Source organism: Mobula hypostoma, chromosome 23 (genome assembly GCF_963921235.1).
Source record: "Mobula hypostoma chromosome 23, sMobHyp1.1, whole genome shotgun sequence".
Taxonomy (NCBI): domain Eukaryota; kingdom Metazoa; phylum Chordata; class Chondrichthyes; order Myliobatiformes; family Myliobatidae; genus Mobula; species Mobula hypostoma.
This window is the reverse complement of record NC_086119.1, coordinates 29,121,848-29,145,971: the sequence shown is the minus strand read 5'-3', so window position 1 is coordinate 29,145,971 and position 24,124 is coordinate 29,121,848. Positions and strand designations below refer to the sequence as shown.

At 39.5% G+C, this 24,124-nt stretch overlaps 1 protein-coding gene across 2 annotated transcripts in view; it reads right to left on the bottom strand.

Moving 5' to 3' along the window:
* Positions 1-24,124, bottom strand: part of usp32 (ubiquitin specific peptidase 32) — a 157,004-nt gene that overhangs the window by 121,658 nt on the left and 11,222 nt on the right. For both annotated transcript variants that reach the window (XM_063031935.1, XM_063031936.1), the window contains exon 2: positions 18,959-19,086. In XM_063031935.1, the coding sequence (XP_062888005.1) occupies positions 18,959-19,086 (128 nt within the window). The remainder of the gene's footprint in view (positions 1-18,958; positions 19,087-24,124) is intronic.

The following is a 24,124-nucleotide window of genomic DNA, read 5'->3' as shown; positions in this document are numbered from 1 at the left end:
TGCGTTCCGGCCACCGCTGCACCGTTGCATTCTTCGCGGCAATGTATCGGTCTGCGGCCTGGAGGTTGGAGACCACTGAAATAAGGGACTTGAGCATCCGCGATTTTTGATATCCGCGGGGGGGTCCCAGAACCAATCCCCCGCGGATAAGGAGGGCCAACTTTATGTCCATATGAATGGTCCCTGAATTGCACCTATAATCTGTGCCACAGTTAATGAAGGCAAGTGCCTCATATGCCTCCTTTATGATCTTATCTACCTGTTACTGCCATCTTCAGGAATCCTTGTACTTGTACAACAAGGTCCTCGTTTGAGTATTTGCAGGGACTCCATCATTCATTGTATATGTTATATCCTTATCAATAATCCAAAGTGCATCATGTAGTCCAGTGGTCCCCAGTCACCGGGCCGCAAAGCATTTGCTACTGGGCTGCGAGGAAACGATATGATTTGGCGATATGAGTTAGCTGCACCTTTTCTCATTGCCTGTCACGGGCGGCACCTTTCCTCATTCCCTGCCGGGCCGCGAGGAAACCTTTCCTCATTCCCTGTCACGGCCACTGTTGAGCCATGCGAGGTCATTACCCGCACGTCATCCATGTCAGCGCGAGAAGGAGGTCAACTCCTCCAGCTTGCAAATGACGACGGGTTGAAAAGTATGTTTGACATAACATCTCTGCCGGTATCCTGGATCAAAGTCAAGGCTAAATATCCTGAGACAGCCACGAAAGTACTGAAAACATTGTTTCCATTTCCAACATTTTTCTGCGAAGTAGAGTTTTCTGCAATGAATGCAACGAAAACTAAATTGTAGAGTAGACTGGACATAAGGAACCCCCTTCGAGTATCACTGTCTCCAATCACCCCTCGATGGGACCATCTTGTTGCAGGAAAACAAGCCCAAGGCTCCCACTGATTCAGCGATATTGGTGTGTTGCAATGATTTTATATGTTCATACGGGGAAAATATGTGCTGTGTGTTTAATGTCCAAACGTTACTTAAAATGTTATGATGCTATTGACTTACTTATATAACCATATAACAACTACAGCACGGAAACAGGCCATCTCGGCCCTTCTAGTCCGTGCCAAACGCTCCTCTCACCTAGTCCCACCGACCTGCACTCAGCCCATAACCCTCCATACTGATTCAATTTTTCTTTAAATGATAATATCGAACCTGCCTCTACCACTTCTACTGGAAGTTCGTTCAACACTTACTTCAAGCTCCCCTGTCCTCCCCTGATAATTGACTTATCACTATATTCATGCAAGGAAAATATGTGCTGTGTGTTTAATATTAAATTTGTTAGATAAACCCTTTTACAAATGAAATTGAGTGTATTAGCTACTTCTCACCTATATTCCGGTCGTGATTAACAAACCCCCCCACCCCCCCCCGAGCAGAATCTCCAAAAACGATTTGCAGGGCAAAAATCAGCAGGTACACGCATGCGCACTGGTGCCCGCGCAAGGCTTCATGGCTATTGTAGTCTTTCTCTGGGTAAGTGCAATGTATTTGACTGCTACTCTTGTCTGTTGACAACCTTACACACCCCGCCCGCCCCCCCCCGCCGGGTCGGCTGGTCCGCAAGAACATTGTCAATATTAAACTGGTCCGCAGTGCAAAAAAGGTTGGGGACCCCTGATGTAATCAGCAAGACCAATTCCTTCAGGATTACTCATCAACATATTTCTTCAGCACAAAATTATCCTGCTTACTATCAAAACCCATCCATTTTATGTCAACTTTGAACTTACTGATCATAATCACCTTTATATTTACATTTATAAATAAAGAAATAAGCTGCAAAATCCCAGTACTGATCTTTGCAGTATAATGGTCACAGACTTGCAATCACAAAAGTCATCAAGTCAATTTTTTTTGAATTTAGAGATACAGCATGGTAACAGACCATTCCAGCTCAATGAGTCTGCAACACCCAATTCCAGCTACATGACCAATTAACCTACTGACCTGTAAGTTTTTGTAATGTGGGAGGAAACAGGAGGACTTGAAAGAAACTCACACAGTCACAAAAAGAATGTAGAAAACCCTACGTACAGCAGATTGTTGGGGCTGTAATAATGTTATGCTAGTTGTTTAATTCAATTTGCCAACATGCTTTGAATCTCATAGGCTCTAACTTTTTGGACCCATGTAGAACCTTGTCAAAAGCCTTACTGAAATTCACATAGACAATATTAACTGCACCAAATCACCTCTTCAAAATATTCTAATCAAATTGGCCAGTAAGGGTCTGCCCATAACAAGGCCATGCTGGCTATCTCCAATTATTTCTCATCTTTCCAAAATATGGATTAATTCTCTCCCTCAGAATTTTTGTCCTTGAACTCCCCTATCACTGCCATTAGACTCAGTGGCCTATAATTACTTAACTTATTGCTTCAGGTTTTCTTAAAAAGGTACATATGCTCTACTTCTGTCATCTGGCATCCACCTATGGCCAGCAAAGATTTACAATCTCTGTCAGAGTCATAGCAACTTTCTCCCTAGCCTCGCATAGCAGCTCATTAGGCCCTGTGAATGTATCCATCTTCAAGCACTCTAAGACATCAAATAGCCTCTCCTTTTCCTAAAAATTATTGCATATTGTTAAGTGTCAAAGCCTGCTTCCCTGAGTTCTCGAATTACAATACAGATGAGATGTATTGCTCTAGCTCCATGCATAGATTGCTCCTTTTGTCACTAAATAAATCATATCCTTTTTCTGGTCCCCATAATTCACTTTTAAAACTCGGGATATTTCTCAGTCTTGTGTTGGCAGTAAAATTTCATGCCCCCACATTGCAATCCTAACTTAAAGTACCCTCTCTACATTTCGTATACTCTTGATAGGTCACCCCTACTTCAGTTCTCTGTAGATACTGTATGGTTTGTTGTCAAAATCACAACCCTTGATTTTTTTTTGATATTCCTTGAATAGATACTCCATAATTGAAAGTCAGCAAATCTCCAAGGTAGAGTTTTTCCCAAAGGTTTATAAACATTTACATTAACAAATATTTGTGGTAACAGCTAACATGAGCGGGCACAGTTTTAAGGTGCTTAGAAGTACAGAGGAAACATCAGAAGCAAGTTTTTTTTCTTTTTTTACGCAGTGCGAATGTGTGGAATGGGCTGCTGGCGATGGTGGTGGAGGCAGATACAATAGGGTCTTTTAAGAGACTCTTGGAATAGGTACATGGAGCTTAGAAAAATAGAGGGTTATGGGTAACTACGTTATTTCTAAAGTAAGTACATGTTTGGCACAGCATTGTGGGCCAAATGGCCTGTATTGTACTGTAGGTTTTCTGTTTTTAACAGCTCTCAACAGCCTTATAAAGGTACATTTGTTTTTTCAAGCCCAGAGTAGAAGAGCCTAAGCGTAGAGGGCATAGGTTTAAGGTAAGGTAGGAAAGATTTAAAGAGGACATGAGGTGCAACTTTTTCCACAGAGGGTGGTGGGTACATGGAACGAGGTACCAGAGGAAGTGGTAAAGGCAGATTCAGTGACAACACCTAGAAGACATTTGGATGGGGACATAGATGAGAAAGGCATATACAAATAGCTCTGGTAGGCAACTTGGTCAGCATGGACGGGTTGTTTTGAAGAGCCACTTTCTATACTGTACAACTCTACCAGTCCATGTCCTATATTGCTCAGCTTGAGAAAGAATTATTTTAATAGCTACCCTGATAACAACCTCCGTTACACAAACTCCACAGCATGTGAGCCAATCTTACTCCCTGCGTAGGACATCCACTCACCTGAGGAGTTCACCTAGCAAAATTTGTATTGCATTGACTCCTAGAATATATTTTCAAATAAGGAACATAAAATACAGTACTGCAAATCAAGTCCCACCAATCCGTATAATACACTAGTAAGGCTTCTTTCCTTTTGTCCCCCATCCTACTACAATACGGCCAACATACCAATTCATTGCTGAACCTACGAATAATGCTCATGGGTATGATGTAATAATCTGCTATTTTCTACACACCGGTCTAAATCTGGTACAATATGAAAATAAATGTAGAATGAGATATCTCAGGGCCATTATACTGAAGCACTGTGGGCCTTCAGCAATGTAACAGCTGCAGAAGACAACCAAATCTATTTACCTCCTGCTAATGCCCTTCAAGTGCATTTCAAATGATGATTTCAAAGAAACCACAATACATTCTAGTTGTCTTGATTGAACATTAACCTTAAGTGGCATAAGAAGCCAAAAAAAAGGAGAATTTGGAATCTATCAAGGTATAATTTGAAGCTAATCAGTTAAGCAAACATGCTATTCAACTATTAAATCACTCATTAAAGCAAGTATTAAACACAGTCATTCTACCATTTAATTTGACACGAACAGTAAATTTCATGCTAAGTGGTTTTTAAAGTTAAATAAATTCACTTTTCCCTGGGAACTGCTGTCCATTGGCAGCAATTAAGAAGTCTTGCAGAATTGCTAAGATAGTTTTCAAATCAATTTAGTATACAAAACATTACCATTATGGTTTGAAGACCCAACTGGAGTTTCATTCCCGAGAAAATACAGTGCTGTGCAAAAGTCTGAGACACCCTATACATTTTATATAAATTTTGTTTTAGATGAAAAAGGACCTAGTGCTTTCCCAGCATATATGATGAATAAACTCTTCTCGGGCTTCCAGCCAGGTACAAGTAACCATCCTAGCCATCTTCATCAGGTATGATGCTTGGGCATATCTAGTCCAGTGGTATCTATACCCCTATAGTCCATCCCTCCTAATTGGCTAGTCCTCATCCAATCAGGTTTCCGGTCTCCTACCTTGCTTACAATCAAATTCCAGTTCTTAGAGTGAGGCCTTCAGCTTTGTTAAAATTCTTTTCCCCTAGTTTTAATTCAATGGCTTCCTTTACAAGGTGGTCCCAAAAGACATTGGAAATTTTTGAATTTCGTTAAAGTAATCAACAAGTTTTCAAACAAAAAACTAATTACTTTGTAGGTAAATAGCCCAGTGCAAATATGTGCTGATGATCAATGACAGAATGAGTTGAATCTGATTAATTGAAACAGAAACTGGCGTAGAAGGAATCAAACTGGGTGAAGGGCAACCAAACTAAAAAGTGAGGGTGTGGAAGATGTGACAGCTTAACCTTCAAATCACAAATTCTTATACCATGGCAAAAGTGAGCATAACAACAAGAAAGGGTAGCCATCCTACATTAGCAGGATTTCTCCCAAGCAGAAATTTTGCAGCAGACAGGAGTTTCAAGATGTACTGTCCAAGCTCTTCTGAAGATGCAAAAAGAAATGGGCGAGATTGAGATTGCAGTGGTCAGACATGGAAACTAAGTGCAGCAGACAAGAGATAGATCAAACTGATGTCCCTTCTAAATTGGAAGTTCAGCACTGCTTCAGCTCTGAACACATGGAAACCACTGGAATCCAAGTACACCCTTCTACTGTCTACAGAGGTCTTGTCAGAGGTGGTCTTCATGGAATAGTTGTTGCCAAAAAAGCATTCCTCCAAAGTGGAAACAAAGCCAAGAGACTCACCTATGCACAAAAACACAAAGAATGGGTGCTGAACAAGAAAGTCCTTCTGTGGAACATTATCAGCCATGTATCTCTAAGCAGTATGCTGGCCAGTAATGTAGTGGCATCAGCACTGGACTAGTTCCGAGTTTAAATCCGTCCAACACACATAAAAGTTGCTGGTGAACGCAGCAGGCCAGCTTCTTGCATGTTTTCCATCTGTGCTGGGTTGACTGTCAAGCTAGCAACTCAGCCTCATAAAAAGATTTAAAGATTCAAAGTGCATTTATTATCAACAAATGTATAAATTTTACATCCTTGAGATTTGCTTGCTTAACAGGCAGTCGCAAAGCAAGGAACCCAAAATAACACAAACAAGAGGAATTCTGCAGATGCTGGAAATTCAAGCAACACACTTTATCAAAGTTGCTGGTGAACACAGCAGGCCAGGCAGCACCTCTAGGAAGAGGTACAGTCGACGTATCAGGCTGAGACCCTTCGTCCGGACCAGCCCGGACGAAGAATCTCGGCCTGATATGTCGACTGTACCTCTTCCTAGAGATACTGCCTGGCCTGCTGCGTTCACCAGCAACTTTGATGAACCCAAAATAACCTAATTTTTAAAAATATTAAAATAAAGACCAACTCCCAGAGCCCACAAAAACAGAGAATAAAACAAAACAAATCATGTGAACAACAGAAGCGAGCAACAACAGCATTCCAAACCAAATTGAGTCCTTGGATCCAAATACCCAGAGCAGTTCGGAGCAGGCCATCATATTAGCAGGGCAAATCGCTGCTAAGTTTGCAGACACAAAGCACAGCGGCTGGGGCCGGTCTCATAGCCTTTAGCATTAGAGAGAGAGGAGCCCTCAGCCTATTTGGGCCAGTGTTTCAATTCTCCGAACCTTGCACTAGGAACTGGGTCCCATTGCGCAAATCACTCCGGGCCTGGATTTCGCTGCCAGAGCAACTGTTCTCAACCTCTCCAAATCAACATGGCACCCAGAGTGATCTTACCTTGCCTGACACCCTGCTTTCCAGTCTAACTGGGCCAGCGTTTAGATTGTCCAAACAACTTATTACACCTCAGAATAGGACCTGGGCCTCACTCCTGGTCTAGAACATGCCGCCCAGCAATTCACTTCAAACCTTGATTTCATTGCTGAAGAAGCTGCTCCTGACATCTCAATATTGGCTTGATGCTTAGAAAGACACACCTTCGCACCCAGGTTAGTTGGACAGGCATTGCTCTATCCTCATCAATCAAGTTGGTCACTTGCTCAAAAAACAACACCATCAAGTTAATACGACATGACCTGCCCTTCACAAAGCCATGGGTCGTCCTTTTTCAAATACTCATAAATCCTATCCTTAAGAATCCTCTCTAGTAATTTTTCTACCACTGATGTGAGACCCACTGGACTATAATCTCCAAATTTGAAATTTCATTTTGTACGTTTACTTTCCCAAATACCTTCAAGTAAAATATACCCATGAAAAATTCATACAGAAAAAGGAAACAAAATACATCTAAATATGCCATGCCTTATCATATAATCATTTCCTGCTCTCTCTATACTCACTCACACTTCAAGCATGAAATATGAAAATTTCCCAAGATACCAGACATATTATAACTACATTGGGTCTTTACAAAAGTTGCACCAGCTACATTTACAATGAGCAACTTTGATTTTGCTGAGGAGTACAATCAGTTCTTCATTAGCTATTCTTATCATTTCAGTGAACCACATTGATACCCAAACTTATGAATTAAGCAGCTTCGTATTAAGACAAAAAACGTTACATAAAAATTTGAAAACAGAAACAAAACTATGAACTTTGACACTATTACCACATTTTTAAAAAGCAAGTTGCTTTTTATTGAAAAGTATAAGGTAAATTGCTGTGACCGCCCAATATTATCAGAAAGGTGACAAGATTATATTTATAAAAGATATTTAGTGCAGATCTTTCAATACAAGGAACTGTCCACAACTAAACACTGCATTTGGCACCAAGATCCAGGACTGTACACCTAGGGAATTATTGAAGCCTTCAGAGAAGATCTCCTGGGAAAAGCTGCAAATTAAGGGTCTCTCACCAACAAGGTGTTTCCCAACCTGGGGTCCAAGGATCTCTTGGTTAATTGTAGGGGTTCATAGCATTAAAAAAAAACATAAGGAACCCCTGGGCTCGGCACATGTTTAAAAACCCTTCGAGCGTTTGCCAAAAAAATATTTACAAAGGAAAATGATATCTTGCTGAAGTAACAAATGGAGATACATGTTCTATAGGAAAACTAGTAACATGAATATGTTAGTGGTTACAAAAATTTTATACATAAGAATTGCAACATTTTTTTCTTTTGGGGATTTTTCTTTGTTCATATATATTTTTTCTTTTTATTTCTTTTTTATGACTAATTTCATTATGAGTTTGGAAGTCTATTAAATCTATGTTACTTAAAATCCTTTTTGTATATGTTGATTAAGATTATTCCAATCTCTTTGTACTAACTTTGTTATTGAGTTTACAATTTTGAAAATTAATAAAAAGATTTAAAAAGAAAGAAGATTTGCAAATACAGTTCAAATAGCATGCTTGAAATAAAAGTAGACAGAACAGCATCATTTTACAAATTGCTTGGGTTTAAGTAATAGAAAATATAGGAGAGAGAGAACTTGGTATTTTTATGCCAAACCAATAAGATCATTTGTCTCATCTTTCAAGGCCATGCATGTAATGGAACCATGTCAACCTTTCGAATGTGTATAAAACTGTTGTTGCATAGTACATGCCAACAGTTCAGGTCCCCAGATAAAATCCTCCCAAGACAATACTCCTGATCCCAAAAAAAAAATAGAAAGCTGTATATTGTCAACTTGTAAAGTACGCCTAATTTCATAAGCATTGGCACGCAAACCAAAGACTCTGGGGAATCTAAAAAGAGATGTTCACTAGAGGTAACCCTGTGCCAGCGTCCAACACAAGCAAGATGATAGGAATTAAAGGAAGTGAACACAAGTCACACATGCATCAGCTGTAAGTACATACATGGCTGAATCACAGATAAAGATGTAGAGGGCCAAATCATAGATAAAGTTATGCTTGCTAATGCATAACCATAGGGGTATAATGTACTAAAATCAGCTACTTTTAACCTCAAGCTACTGAATAAGTTTAATAAATTTTGTGTTTGCTTTACAGCCTTTATTACTGTCCTACTATCTGTTTCCAAAGCGATTCATCATGTTTGAAAGGTATCCACCAGCTATTTACAGGGTGAAGATGTTATTTCTGTACAATGTTCACCACTATATCAGACAATTCAAAATACTGAAAATGAAAGCTGTACAGATATCCATGATTAAAAATAACACCATTCATAGGTGACAACAGCAAGTAATGAATAGCCGGGTATTTCATCATTTACTGTCCAGCAATTCACTGAATTATTTGAAGCTTCTAAATTGCAAGAAATAATCCAAATGTACACAATAAATCTGATTAATCGAACTACAGGATGAATTAACACTTGAACCATCTCCAAAAGGAGTGCCATATTTCACTCAAATTCTTTTAAATGACAACATTGGACTAAGTACTAGACACATGCATTGCACACATTCCTCTTCACTACTGCATTAAAGCATCCTTTTTCCTTTTCAATTATTAGCTTTTTGCTCTACTAGTTTTTTGTAACTCAAATCTTATAAAATACCTTATCAGTAAAACCAAAATAGAGCTTCTCACATTCCCATTTCCTAGTAAGAATAGTTAAAGAGAGCCATTATCTGCAAAACATTCAAAAAACTCCAGCCATGAAATTACATGCAATAAAATTATAACAATTAGCATTTACATAGAACCTTTAATGCAGAGAAATATTCCTTTGGTACTTCCTAGGAGCATTGTCAAACAAAATTTAACATGTCATTTAAAGAAATACCACTAAAATAATAAAGACCATCTTAAAAAGATGTTTAAATGAGCAAAAATGGGAGAGAGAGGTAGAAAGGTGGATTAGAGAAAGGAATGTCAGAGATTAGTGCCTAGCTAGCTGAAGATCAACCAACCAAAAATCAGCAATTAAAACTGAGAACAGGCAAGAGGCCACAACTGAAGTATTATAGAAATTGAAAAGGCACTATGTAGGGAGAAATAAGGCTACCAAGTAGAGAAGGAAACGCCTTGGAGACATAGAAAGCAACACAGGTAAGCGAGGAGACACAAAAGAATGCAGTTGTTGAAATAGGAAGCATAAGAGGAAAGGGTGAATACTTTGGAGGATGAAGAAATGCAAAGCGCAGCCCACTTTAAAATTGAGGTTTGGTGCCGTATCTGAAGTCAAGGCTTGAAGCTGACGCAGGGTTCTGACAGTCTTGTCAAGATGCAGGGTCTTGACCCAAAATGTTGACACATTCCTTTTCCCTCCACAACTGTTGCCTGACCCACTAAGCATTTCGAGCAATTTATTTTTTGTTCTAGGTAAGCAAAGACAATAAGGTAACTTAGTTAAGTTCCAGCCATTGGAATCTATTCTTCATATATCTGACTGAGTGGTGTCGCAGCAACAACCTTGCACTCAATGTCAGTAAGACGAAAGAGCTGACTGTGGACTTCAGGAAAGGTAAGATGAAGGAACACATACCAATCCTCATAGAGGTATCAGAAGTACACAGCTCAAACCACTTCATCAAGTTCGCCGATGACATGACCGTGGTGGGTCTCATCAGCAAAAATGATGAGTCAGCATACAGAGAGGAAGTGCAACAGCTAACGGACTGGTGCAGAACCAACAACATGTCTCTGAATGTAAACAAAACAAAAAAGATGGCTGTTGACTTCAGGAGGACACAGAGCGACCACTCTCCGCTGAACATCGACCATTCCTCCGTAGAGATCGTTAAGAGCACCAAATTTCTTGGTGTTCATCTGGCAGAGAATCTCACTGGGTCCCTCAACACCAGCTCCATAGCAAAGAAGGCTCAGCAGCATCTCTACTTTCTGCGAAGGCTGAGAAAAGTCCATCTCCCACACTCCCATCCTCACCACATTCTACAGAGGTTGTATTGAGTGCATCCTGAGCAGCTGCATCACGGCCTCGTTCAGAAATTGCACCATCTCGGATTGCAAGACCCTGCAGCGGACAGTGAGGTCAGCTGAGAAGATCATAAGGGTCTCTCTTCCCGCCATCACAGACATTAACACCACATGCTGCATCCGCAAAGCAAACAGCATTATGAAGGACCCCACGCACCCCTCATATAAACTCTTCTCCCTCCTGCAATCTGGAAAAAGGCACCAAAGTATTCAGGCTCTCATGACCAAACTATGCAACAGCTTCTTCCCCCAAGTCATCAGACTCCTCAACATTCAGAGCCTGGCTTGACACCAACCAACTATACCCTTTACCGTGCCTACTGCCTTGTTTATTATTTATTGTAGTGCCTGCACTGTTTTCTGCACTTTAGATCTAATCATTGAGAGAGAGATATAACAGGAATTTTTCAGAGTTTTCCCCTTTAGTTCTAGTTAGTTCAACTAACTGGTTAATTTGAGTTTTTGCACTTCCAAATGGCGAGAGAAGAACATGTGATATAATGGACAATATCATATTAATGGTATAGGAGAGAGAGGTCATTTGTTGGCCATTTCCTGTCAAGAATATTATGTATTCTCATAATAGTAGAGAATATTCAACTTCATCTCTATAAATATATCGTGCTCAAATTTTACTTTTTTCTGAATCGTCTTAATAGCAGGGTGAACCAAATAAATTCCATTTTTCTTGAAATTAATACAAATTTTATAAATGTGAATAACAAAAGCCAAGAACTGAATTGTCATTGGTCAGGCTGTCAGAAAACATCCTTTTTTTTTTGAAGTGCTGTTATACTACTTGTGTGCACCAACACACCTCAGAGTGAAAATTTAAAATTAGCTTTTAATATTTGATTAAGTAATACAAAATGTAAAAATTGGATGCAGTACTGTTCCATGTGAAATTGAACTTAGGGATACAAAACACAAAATTATACTATATTTCCATTACGTAATTATAAATTATTTAATATCTAGGATTGGCACTACAATACCTGAAAATAAACAATGCATTTCATACAATTAAATTTCTCTAATTTTTGAGAAGCTTGTTTTGTACTTTTTTCAAGTGCCGAGAAAATAAAGCTAAGTATAAAGCTTTCATAACCTCCCAAAATTTGCAATATCTACACCTACAAAGAAAAAACAACTAAAATCTCTACAACATATTACAGGATGTGGTAAACTGATTAGCACTTCAAAGTTGAAGACTAAACTTCTGAAAATATGAAAGGGACTCTTGAGATTTGAATATAAGAATTTATAGCTGGGAAAAAAATCATCTCAAAAATTTGACAGTATTTTTTTTCCACATTGTAGTTCATTAACCTTCTTAGCTCTGGAAACTTCATTTTCAAAGTACATACTAAATTAACAATTCAAGAATAGCACAACAGACACCAGGTTAAAAGAGAGAAATGGGCATGGAGGGTGAGGGTGTGGTTAAAATAGGTATTTCTGAAAAGCCGATGTTGGATTTCAGATTTTCAGGATGTCCCTCAGCACTTCAGAGTTACATACTCATTTCTGAATTCATCCAACCTGTATGCAAAATTAATTCCATGAAAAGAAAGAGGAAATAACCATAATATAGTTGAGGGATAAAATGAAATTGGCCAAGCAAACAGACAAGTTGCTCTCTTTTGTTTAAATAGTGTCCCTTTGTTCTACCCTCTAGAAAATAGTATTAGTATTCTTGTCCCCCCACCCCCACCCCATGCACCCCTGGGTTCCAACCAGCTACTGCTGTTAATCCAGATACACAAGACAAAATATTACACTGAACTTGTAAAGCTCATGTGAGAAATCCCACCTATCAATATATAGTATATATCATTTCGATTTGTTGCCCAATCTTGAGGTATAAATTCAAATGGCAAGTGAGAAAGAATGGTAAAATTGGACTATATTTAGCATAATAATTTACCAACTCTGATGATATGAATTCAAAATATTAGAAATCTTTCTCCTCCTCCTTCTCACAAAAATCTAACACGTTTCATTGGGTAGTTTTCAGGCAACAGTGACATGCCAGTATCTTGCAGATTTTGTACACACAGCTTTGTCTGAATCCAGCACCCTTACTTTATACCAACGGGTATTTAAACAAAAAAAAACTGCTCAAAGAACTCAGTGGATCAAGCAGAACAGGGAAAAGGAAGGTCAACCTTACGTGTCAAGACCTGGCATCAGGATTGAAAGTGTAGAGGGAAGATAGCTAGTTTATAGAAATGAGAGGAATAGGTGAGACAGATGCTGGAAGATAATAGATGAAAACAAAAGGCAGGTGGAGCAGAGAAAGTCTGTGAAGTGATGGATGGAATAGATAAAGTTGATGATGGGCAGATGGAACCAGGTTGGAAAGGGGATAGTAAAGGTGAACCAAGTGAGAAGAAATCCAGGTGGATAAGTACCTGAGTAATGGGCAGATGGTACTTGAATAGTGTGATGAGTCAATTCATCTGAACTATTTCTGACACTTCTTTTCCTTTTCTAGATCTCTGCCTTCAGTGTAGGTGATAAATCATCCATTGGTATTTACTACAATCCCATAGACTCACACATTACCTCAACAAAACCTCCATCTCCTATGAGTGTGCTATTCCTTCTGTCTCAGCTGCATCTGCTCCCACTCCAGAATTCTGAAATGTCCCCCTCCAAAAAAAGCCTCCCCTCTGTTATAGTTGGAGTCCTCACATGCATTTCCTCCATTTTTCTGCACATCTGCTCTCAATACCCACTCCCCCACCCACAAGAGAGATAGAGTTCTCCTGGGCTTTGCCTTTTACCCCAGAAGCCTCATTCTCCAGCACATCATCCTTATTCAGTTCCGCAAGATCCAGCCACATCTTGCCCTCCCCAATTCTGCTTTCTGCAGGGACCGTTCTCCCCATGACCCACTGATCAGCTCAACCCTTCCTACCCACCTTCTTGTCCACTAACGCTTTCCCCTGCAGCTGTAGGATGTTGATACCATTTCTACACCCCTTAATCTGCCCCTTCGGGGGAGGCAAAGATTCATGTGCACCTCCTTCTACCTGGTCTATTGCATTCAGTACTCACAATGTGTCCTCCTTTACATTGGCAAGACTAAGGAAAAGTGAATGCTTTGCTGAACAAATGTGCACCACCACCATTTTGAACTTCTGAGTTACACATCATTTCAACTCCCTTTCCCATTTCTAAAATGCTCTGTCTGTCTTTGGCATTCTCCTCTCCTATGGTTAGGCTAAACATACTCTAGAAGTATCACTGCCACCTATTAATACACACATTTCATTCAACATGCACAAGCTTTATGCTTTCTTTCAGCAACTTTCTTACTTCAGTCAGTTTAAATACAGCTACTTTTTATTTTTAAAAAAGTCCAACTAACATTGGACAACATTCATATGTAGTGTTTGCAGAAAATTTAACATTTTACAGTAGTAACAGTGTGAAGAAAATACCATGAAGGGCATTTGAGAATTCTTGAATTAAGGGATGTTAAATAACAAAACTGCAATAGGCTATCACATGATGTCCTTCTTCCCCCCCCCCCACCCCCAAACACACACACACAAGGGATTCTGAACATGCTGGAAATCAAGAACAATGCACATAAAATGTTGGAGGAACTCAGTAGCTCAGACAGCATCTATGGAAATGTCAACCGTTTACTTATTTCCATAGATGCTGCCTGACTGCCGAGTACCTCCAGTATTTTGTGTGCGTTGTCCTTTCTTTCTTCTATTTGCACAATCTATCCGACCCAACCCTAATAAACAATAGGCCATTTAACTATAGTTATGAGATTGTTTTCCATGATGGCATTTCCCAATGTTTCCTTTAGAAAGAAGACACTTAGTGAAAAAGGAAATAAAAATGCGTTCTGCTTCACTCCTTATTAGCCAATCGGGATTTAAGGTGTTGCTAAAAATAGTGCAAGTATCAATCACTAACACCAGAAAATTTACCCTTGAACACAAGTACCCTCCTGCCACATAACTTCACTATTAGAGAAATTCCCTTTTGTTCCACTGTCACCCTTCCCTACTTACACTACCATCTAAACTAACATATTCTTGTCTTTCTTGGGTCTGATTTAGGGTCCTTCATCTGAAACGTTACCACTTACTCTTTCCACAGTTGCAGTGTGACCTGCTTAGTGGGTTTCTCCCTCAGCATTCTGTCTTATCTTGGCTCAGATTTGATTTTAAAATCCTACTCATAGAAGTCTGGCTTACTAAGCAGGACCTACAATCTTCTTATAAACAACATATTACACAGACCAAGAAGCTTACTATGCTGTTAACGGCTACCATTAACCCATTTCAACTCACTTCATCACAGAAATGGCTTTTGTTCTATACATTCCTACCCATCTCATCTCTCCTTTTCCAGTTCTGTTCGGACTGCAGACCCAAAGTGTTGGCCTTTTATCTTATCAGGTGTTGCCTGACCTGCTGAACTTTGAAAGCATTTGTTGCTTATAGTTCACAGTTCCACTATCAGCAGCCTTTTATTTTCAAATACTACTTCTTTTAATATCCATGTGGTAACAAAATTAAGACACGTGATTTCCTGTCAAATTTACAGAGAGCTTAGCAGGATATGTTGTTTTTAAAGTTGTACAACTTAATTTACCAAATTTACAGTAACATACAGCAGGATATTTCTTTCTTCTTACATGTATTTTGAAACAATTAGCAAATATGATTCAACAATTACTAATTGACTATGAAGTATAATATTTTCTAGATAACCTTGCTATAGCACAAAGATGCAAAATCCACAAAGGTTTCCCAAATAACCAAGCAAATTAAGATGATAAAAGATAACTCACTAAAAAAAATGTTAAACAGCAGCAATTGGTATCTTACTATAATATATAATAATAGATAATTTGACTTTCATTTCTTGGATGTGAACAATGTAGTGGAATTTTTTTTAAACCGGTTTTATTTGTATTAAAAAAACTGTTAGAATTTAATATGCACTTTACAAAACTGGAAATAAAAAGGTCATTCAATTATTATTAAGGGATTAGACATGCTGCAGGCAGGAAGCATGTTCCCGCTGATGGGTGAGTCCAGAACCAGAGGCCACAGCTTAAGAATTAGGGGTAGGCCATTTAGAATGGAGATGAGGAAAAACTTTTTCACCCAGAGAGTGGTGGATATGTGGAATGCTCTGCCCCAGAAGGCTGTGGAGACAAGTCTCTGGATGCTTTCAAAAAAGAGATGGCTAGAGCTCTTAAAGATAGTGGAATCAAAGGTTATGGGGATAAGGCAGGAACTGGATACTGATAGTGGATGATCAGCCATGATCACAGTGAATGGCGGTGCTGGCTCGAAGGGCCGAATGGCCTATTCCTGCACCTATTGTCTATTGTCAATTAATTACTTTGCTTATTAAAGGGCAAGATGAACATCAGGGGAAAAATTCCTTTTAACGTAATTCCACATTAATGAAGCCTCGCTTCCTACTTGCAAAATAGCTGTCTTAAACTGCAATGAAAAGTCAGAACATACTGTCAGTCAAAGTTTTTTTGCTTCAGTATCACATCCTTAGTATTTGCAAATTCTCATTCCACATCCCTGGACAATGCTTTCACTTCCCAGAAGATCTGAATAAATTTGTAATATATTCAGGTGTCAAGGAGTAAACCCATTTTATTTTGTTTTGGCTTTATGTCATTATGTGATCTTCCGTAATATGGAAAAAAATGAAAGAATAGCTCTGTATTAATGGTCATATTGTTTAAATACAACATAACTGTGTTAAACAGGAAGTGACTATAAACAATAGCCAAGAAATATTGAAATGATGTTAGTAATTTTATGCTCAGCTATCTGCTTGAGTACAAAGAACACGATATATGCAGTACTTATGCCTGTGGCCATAAACAATAAGACTTATAAAATTATTATGAAGCAATTTCTTTTTCTTCATTTTATGGAACTACTTTTGGCTCTCAAATAGCAAAGCAAATTATTCAACTTGGACCAGATAGGCCAAATTGTAATTTCTATAATGATAAAAACTAACACATTTAAGTACCATCTACTGTACTTTGCTTCTGTACAAAGTTAAGTATATGCTCAGCCTTAAAGGAACAAACAATTCATTTTGTTTTCTAATTAATTCAGTGAAACTTTTTTCTTTTGAATTGAATGGCTTACCTTCTTCACTCTGGAGACCAAGCTCAAAGCAAAGCAACAAAGTTTTCAAGTCTTCAACCAAAATAAATTAGGGAATGATTTTTTGTTACCTCAGCTGCTTTTAATCCCGTGGGATCATGAAAAATGCTGAAACCATGATATATTTGAAGACAAAATCATCTAGTTATGTCACACTAATTGAGAGAACCAATTAATTTGCACTTGGAATTACTCTAAGAAGGAGAAGCCACAAGATGAGCGAAGTGAAGGCAGGTATTTTTACAGGAATTATCCCATAGTTGAACTAGTATTAGTTTTAAATCAATTATCACAAAACTACCATATTGCTTTCCACATTATATGCTGAAATTTACATTAACAAATAAAAAGTTAAGATTCCCATCCCAATGTAATCCTTCTCTTTTGGCTCTTCCCACTTTCTTCAGACTAAAGGTGTAGCTATGGGAACTTGCATGGGCCCCAGCTATGCCTGCCTCTTTGTTGGTTATGTGAAACAGTCTGTGCTCCAAACCTATTCTGGTACCACTCCCCAACTTTTCCTTTGCTGCATTGACGACTACATTGGTGCTGCTTCCTGCACCCATGCTAAGCTCGTCAATTTCATCGACTTTACTTCAAACTTCCACCCAGCCCTCAAATTCACTTGGTCTATCTTGGACACTTCTCTCCCCTTTCTCGATCTCTATCTCTGGAGACAGACTGTCCACTGACATCTTCTACAAGTCTACTGACTCTCATAACTACTTCGACTATACCTCTTCCCACCCCGCCACATGCAAAAATGCCATTCCCTATTCACAGTTCCTCCGTCTCTGCCGCATCTGCTCCCAGGAAGAGTCTTTCCATTCTAGGACATCTCAAATGTCCTCTTTCTTTAAGGATCATAGTTTCTCTTCTGCCATCATCAATGATGCCCTCACCCGCATCTCCTCCATTTCCCGCACTTCGGCCCTCACCCCATCCTCCCACCACCACAACAGGGACAGATTTCCCCTTGTCCTCACCTACCACCCCACCAGTCTCCAGATCCAGCACATTATCCTCCACAACTTCCACCACCTTCAACAGGACCCCACCACTAAGCACATCTTTCCCTCTCCACCCCTCTCCGCTTTCCGCAGGGATCGGTCCCTCCACGACTCCCTGATCCACACGTCCATCCCCACAGATCTCCAACCCAGCACATATCCCTGTAAGCGCAAGTGCTACACCTGTCTCTACACCTCCTCTCTTGCCACCATTCAGGGCCCCAAACAGTCCTTCCAGGTGAGGCAACACTTCACTTGTGAGTCTTTTGGGGTCATCTATTGCATCCGGTGCGGCCTCCTCTCCATCGGTGAAACCTGACACAGATTGGGGGACCGCTTCGTCGAGCACCTCCACTCTGCCCGCCACAACAGACAGGATCTCCCAGTTGCCACCCACTTCAACTCTGCTTCCCATTCCCATTTGGATATGTCCATACATGGCCTCCTCTACCGCCATGATGAGGCTAAACTCAAGTTGGAGGAGCAACATCTCATATGTCATCCAGGTAGTCTCCAGCCCCTTGGTATGAACATAGAATTCTCCAACTTCCGGTAATTCCCTCCCCCTCCCTTCCCCTATCCCTATTTCACTCTGCCTCCTCCCCCAGCTGCCTATCACCTCCCCCATGGTTCTGCCTCCTTCTACTACCCATTGTGTTTTCCCCTATTCCTTTTTCACCTTTCCTGCCTATCACCTCCCTGCTTCCCCTCCCTCACCCCTTTATCTTTCCCCTTACTGGTTTTTCACCTGGAACCTACCAGCCTTCTCCTTCCCACCCTCCCCCCACCTTCTTTATACGGCCTCTGCCACTTCCCACTTCAGTCCTGACAAAGGGTTCCGGCCCGAAAGGTTGACTGATGGTTTCCACGGATGATGCCCAACCTGCTGAGTTCCTCCAGCGTGTTGTGAGTGTTGCTTTGATCCTAGCATCTGCAGTGTGTATTTTGTGCTTACCAATGTAATCCATGTACTTTTTAAGCATTCAAATAATGTCAACCCTGTTTTAATAGTTTTACCACAATACCAAAATCCTTGCTCTTCAAATTGTTTACTTAACTGCATTCTTATAACACTACGTCATTCGAGCTATGCATTAATATTTAAATCAACTTCAAAAATCTTTGAAAACTTACCTCTGCGACTTTGGGTGGAACTCCATCTCCAAGTACTTCCCTGACAAAGGCTTGTTGGTTCATATAATACGAAAGGCCACTCGTTCTCTTGAAAGCATCTTTCAATCTTTTTAATTCTACATCCGTAACTGTTTTGAAAAAGAAATATCAGTTAATATACATACAGTATAAAGCTGTATAACTAAGAGTTAACATTTTTCACATTTATATTTAATTACAGAGAGGAGCAAAATATTCTGCATTCTTTGTGCAGGAGGTAGTGCGACTTGGCAACAAATTTCAGTGCTATCTTCACTAAAAGTTTCCAACTATTACGAGAATGAAATCATGGTTTAAAGTCAAAATATTGCCTACAAGGCCTAAAGTGAATAAAAAGCAAACGTTTATAATCATCATTATATGCCGTGTCATATGATGTGGGCAACCATAGTCTTCCATCTGTCTTTAATCTGATCATTGCCAGTGGGGAAGATCCCCTTCACACTGTTGTTCTTACTCTGTTCTCTATCCATGGCCATGATTGTTCTTGGCAAATTTTTCTACAGAAGTGGTTTGCCATTGCCTTCTTCTAGACAGTGTCTTTACAAGATGGGTGCCCCCAGCGATTATCACTATTCTTCAGAGATTGTCAGTCAGTGGTTGCATAACCAGGACTTATGATATGCACCAGCTACTCATACGACCATTCACCACCTGCTCCCATGGATTCACTTGACCCTGATCAAGGGCCAAAGCACGTGTTACACCTTGCCCAAGAGTGACCTGCAGGCTAATGGAGAGAAGGAGCACCTTACACCTCCTTTGATAGAGACATATCTCCATCCCATCACCCGACATGGCAAGGACAGTGTAGAAATGAACCTTTACCAGACTCTTTCACCTGGATTCATCACTAATTTTGTCACTCAGTCTCTCCTAACTTCCACCATATCACTATTTATGATATGCCTTTTAAGCAACTTATTTTGGACAGCTTCAACTCCTGAAACTTTGATTAGAAATGACTACTTATGATGGGCAGATTAACTGCACCAGAAATACATTGAGAAGAGAATTGATGTCAGACAATTCAAGATGAATTTAGCACAAACTAAACATTTGTTGCAATGCAAATTCACTAAATTCTAAACTTCGAATGATTCAATAATACAAGAACACCAAAGCTGGAAACTAAAAATAGACTAACTTTGGATCAGCAAAGTATAATATCTAAAACCATCAAATTAGCAGACATTGCAAAAAAGCCTACCTACAAATGCAAGTATTTTCATATATTTCTTCTGTACATGCAAGTGCAATGTAATGCCGGGAGTAATCACCAGATTGATTCCTGGGATGGCAGGACTTTCATATGATGAAAGACTGGATGAACTAGGCTTATACTCGTTGGAATTTAGAAGATTGAGGGGGGGATCTGATTGAAACGTATAAAATCCTAAAGGGATTGGACAGGCTAGATGCAAGAAGATTGTTCCTGATGTTGGGGAAGTCCAGAACGAGGGGTCACAGTTTGAGGATAAAGGGGAAGCCTTTTAGGACTGAGATTAGGAAAAACTTCTTCACACAGAGAGTGGTGAATCTGTGGAATTCTCTGCCACAGGAAACAGTTGAGGCCGGTTCATTGGCTATATTTAAGAGGGAGTTAGATATGGCCCTTGTGGCTAAAGGGATCAGGGGGTATGGAGGGAAGGCTGGTACAGAGTTCTGAGTTGGATGATCAGCCATGATCATACTGAATGGCGGTGCAGGCTCGAAGGGCCAAATGGCTTACTCCTGCACCTATTTTCTATGTTTCTAATCTACTTTCAGCACTTTTCCAGACCCTCTTCCATCTCACTGTAATATCACTGTTTGGTATGGAGCACCAATGTGCAAGATCAAAAAAGCTGCAAAGAGTTATAAACTCAAGCAGCTCCATCAGGGCCTGCCCACCAATGTTGACACCTTCAAAAGGCAGTGGCTCGAGAAGGCAGCTTCCATCATGAAGGGCACTCACCATCCAGGACAAGCCCTCTTCTCAATACTACTGTCAATGAGGTGGTGCAGGAGCTTGAAAACTCATACTCAGTCTTTTAATTTCAGCTTCTTCCCCTCTGCCAACAGATTTCTGAATGATCCATGAACACTCCCTCACTATGTTGCTCTACTTATTAATTATATATTATAATAATTTATGTATTTTGGGCCAGCTGGTGGCACAACGACATCAGCGCCGGACCTGGGAGTGGAGGTTCCCAGGTTCAAAACTAGTCGGGTCCACCCCCGAGCACACTTTCCATCCGTGCCAGGTTGAGTGTCGAGACCGCAACTCGACCTTGTAAAACAAAGGGAAAATACTGCGAAAATATCTGTGTGAGGAGTGGCACACCACACAGTCTCTCTCTCTTGCTCTGCACCTTGGAAAAAGCCACGAAAAATCCATCATCACGGATGCACGCATGGACACGCAGATGCATGGACACGCAGATGCACAGACACACACACACACACACACACACGCAGGCACACGCCAAAAAATAATAATTTATGTATTTCATTGTACTGCTACCGCAGAACAAAATTTAATGATGCCAGTGACAATATGTATGATTTTGATTCTGAATTCACAAATATTCATGCCCTTTCTCCTGGTAATTTTTCATTTAACTGAAGGAAATGCAAGAGATGCTGCTTTGCATCCTCCATTCCCACCAACCATGTTCCTGAAAGCTCTTTCCAGATTAATTATATTCTTTTAACTCGGTGCTCTGCTCACAATGTGGTAATCTCTGTGAGGGAAACTAAACACAATTCAGGTAACTGCTTTGTGGAATGTCGCCACTTAGGCAACAAACTGCCAGTTGCCTATCAATTTCATTCTCCATTCTTCTCCCTTCTCTGACCACTCTACCTTCATTCAGCTCCCTACACCTTTTTAAGTGAAGCTCCAGGCACAGGGTCTCATCTGACTTTATACATTACAGCTGTCTGAGCTTAGTACTGAATTAAATAGTTTTTACACTTCATTTTTCCAGCATTCAATTCCATTTCCTGATCATTTCAGATGTTAACTGCCTTCTATTTGAACTACTTGCTGGCATGTTTACTAACTTCTACCAGACTCTTTCACCAGGATTCATCACTAATTTTGTCATTTAGTCTCTCCTAATTTCCACCACATCACTATCCTGCCCGTTTGCTTTGCAGCTTCCCTTTTTAAAGCAACTTAAATTTTCTAATGCTTCATCAGAAATGCGAGTAATTAATTGTTCCAATTTCTATGATTTTTACGATGCCAGTAAGTTTCCCTTACAAATTTTCAGGAGTTCAAAATACACAGCTTCCCATCAGACCAGTTCAACAATAGCAATGCTCATTCAGTCAGCCAATTATGGAGGTAATGATTTAAATATGAGAGGGGAGAATTTAATAGGAACCTGAGCAGTAATGCTTTTCACCCAGAGGGTGGTCATTAATGGAATAAGCTGCCTGAGAAAGTGGTTGAGGCAGGTACAATACATTAACAATATTTTTATTAGGCATTTGGAAAGGTCATGAACAGGAAAGGTTTACAGGGATATGGGCAAATACAACTAGCTTAGATGGGAAGTTTGGTTAGTATGGAGAAGTTAACAGAAGGACCCATTTCCATGCTGTATGGCAATGAAATTTTTATACAAAACTGTGGGAAAACTGCTAGAATAGATGCTCTCCTTTTTGTTTGAAGGGAATATTTTGACTAAACTGAATCTATATGATGCAAATTGCATTTGCTTAAAATGATCAGGTCCAAAACGGTCTCCAAATTTTGGCTGTGCACATAATGCATAATAAAACTCTTAAAAAGATGACATCAATTCAAATTACACATAAATCTTCCTGCAATAGTTAAAACCTATCACACAATCTATTCATCTTCATTCTCCATTGCAGCTTCAGGTTTCAAGTCTGAGATTTGGTTCCACTTAAACCCTTAAACCAGTAAGTACATGTGGCATCATTAGGAACAGCATGTATTTATCAGCAAAATCAGTGTCATTTGAGCAATTGCAAAATTTCCATCAAAAAGGCTTATTTCAATTGTTTGATATGTCTTCAGTTGTCAAAGCCTCCAGGGCCTCAGAAGCTTAAGATACTTATGAATGGTGGAGCAGTTTAGTTCTGGATGATCAAGAGGCTACAACTTGGACAATACTCATTTTTCTTTCTTTCTTTTTAAATCTTTTTATTGAATAAGTATACAAAACGGTAAGCCATATAGGCACCAATACGCTGTTAGAATATAATAAAATTACAGTAGATATTAATACAAAAAAAATTGATACAAACAATGTAATTTAAACATAACATACTAAGGTAACATAATAGTATACTAATTTTTATATATATATATCAATAGAGAAAAGGAAACCCCCCCCCCCAAAAAAACCCACCGTGCAACTAACTAAAAGCAAAGCAAAGCAATGGGCTAACTTGGCACCAAGCAGAGTTAAAAAACTTAAAATCACATCCTCAATCCCGACCTCCATTAAAAACAGTAAAAAAAAAACAAGAAGGGTATATAAATATGGAGCAAAAAAAGGAGAAAAAAATTACATTAAATGAAAATATTGAATAAAAGATCTCCAGGTCTGTTCAAATTTAAGTGAGGAATCATAAAGATTGCTTCTAATTTTCTCCAAATTCAAGCATAATATCGTCTGAGAAAACCAAAAAAAGGTAGTTGGAGCATTAAGCTCTTTCCAATGTTGTAAGATACATCTTTTCGCCATTAAAGTAAGAAATGCAATCATTCTACGGGCTGAAGGAGAAAGATTACTGGAAATTTTAGGTAGTCCAAAGATAGCAGTAATAGGGTGAGGAGAGATATCTATATTCAATACCTTGGAGATAATATTAAAAATGTCTCTCCAAAAAGTTTCCAGAGTAGGACAAGACCAAAACATATGAGTTAAAGAGGCTATCTGCCCCAGACATCTATCACAAAAAGGATTAATATGAGAATAAAAGCGAGCTAATTTATCTTTGGACATATGTGCTCTATGAACAACTTTAAATTGAATTAGGGAATGTTTAGCACAGATAGAGGAAGTATTGACTAATTGTAAAATCTGCCCCCAGTCATCCACAGAAATGATAGACCCCAATTCCTGTTCCCAATCTACCCTAATCTTATCAAATGGAGCT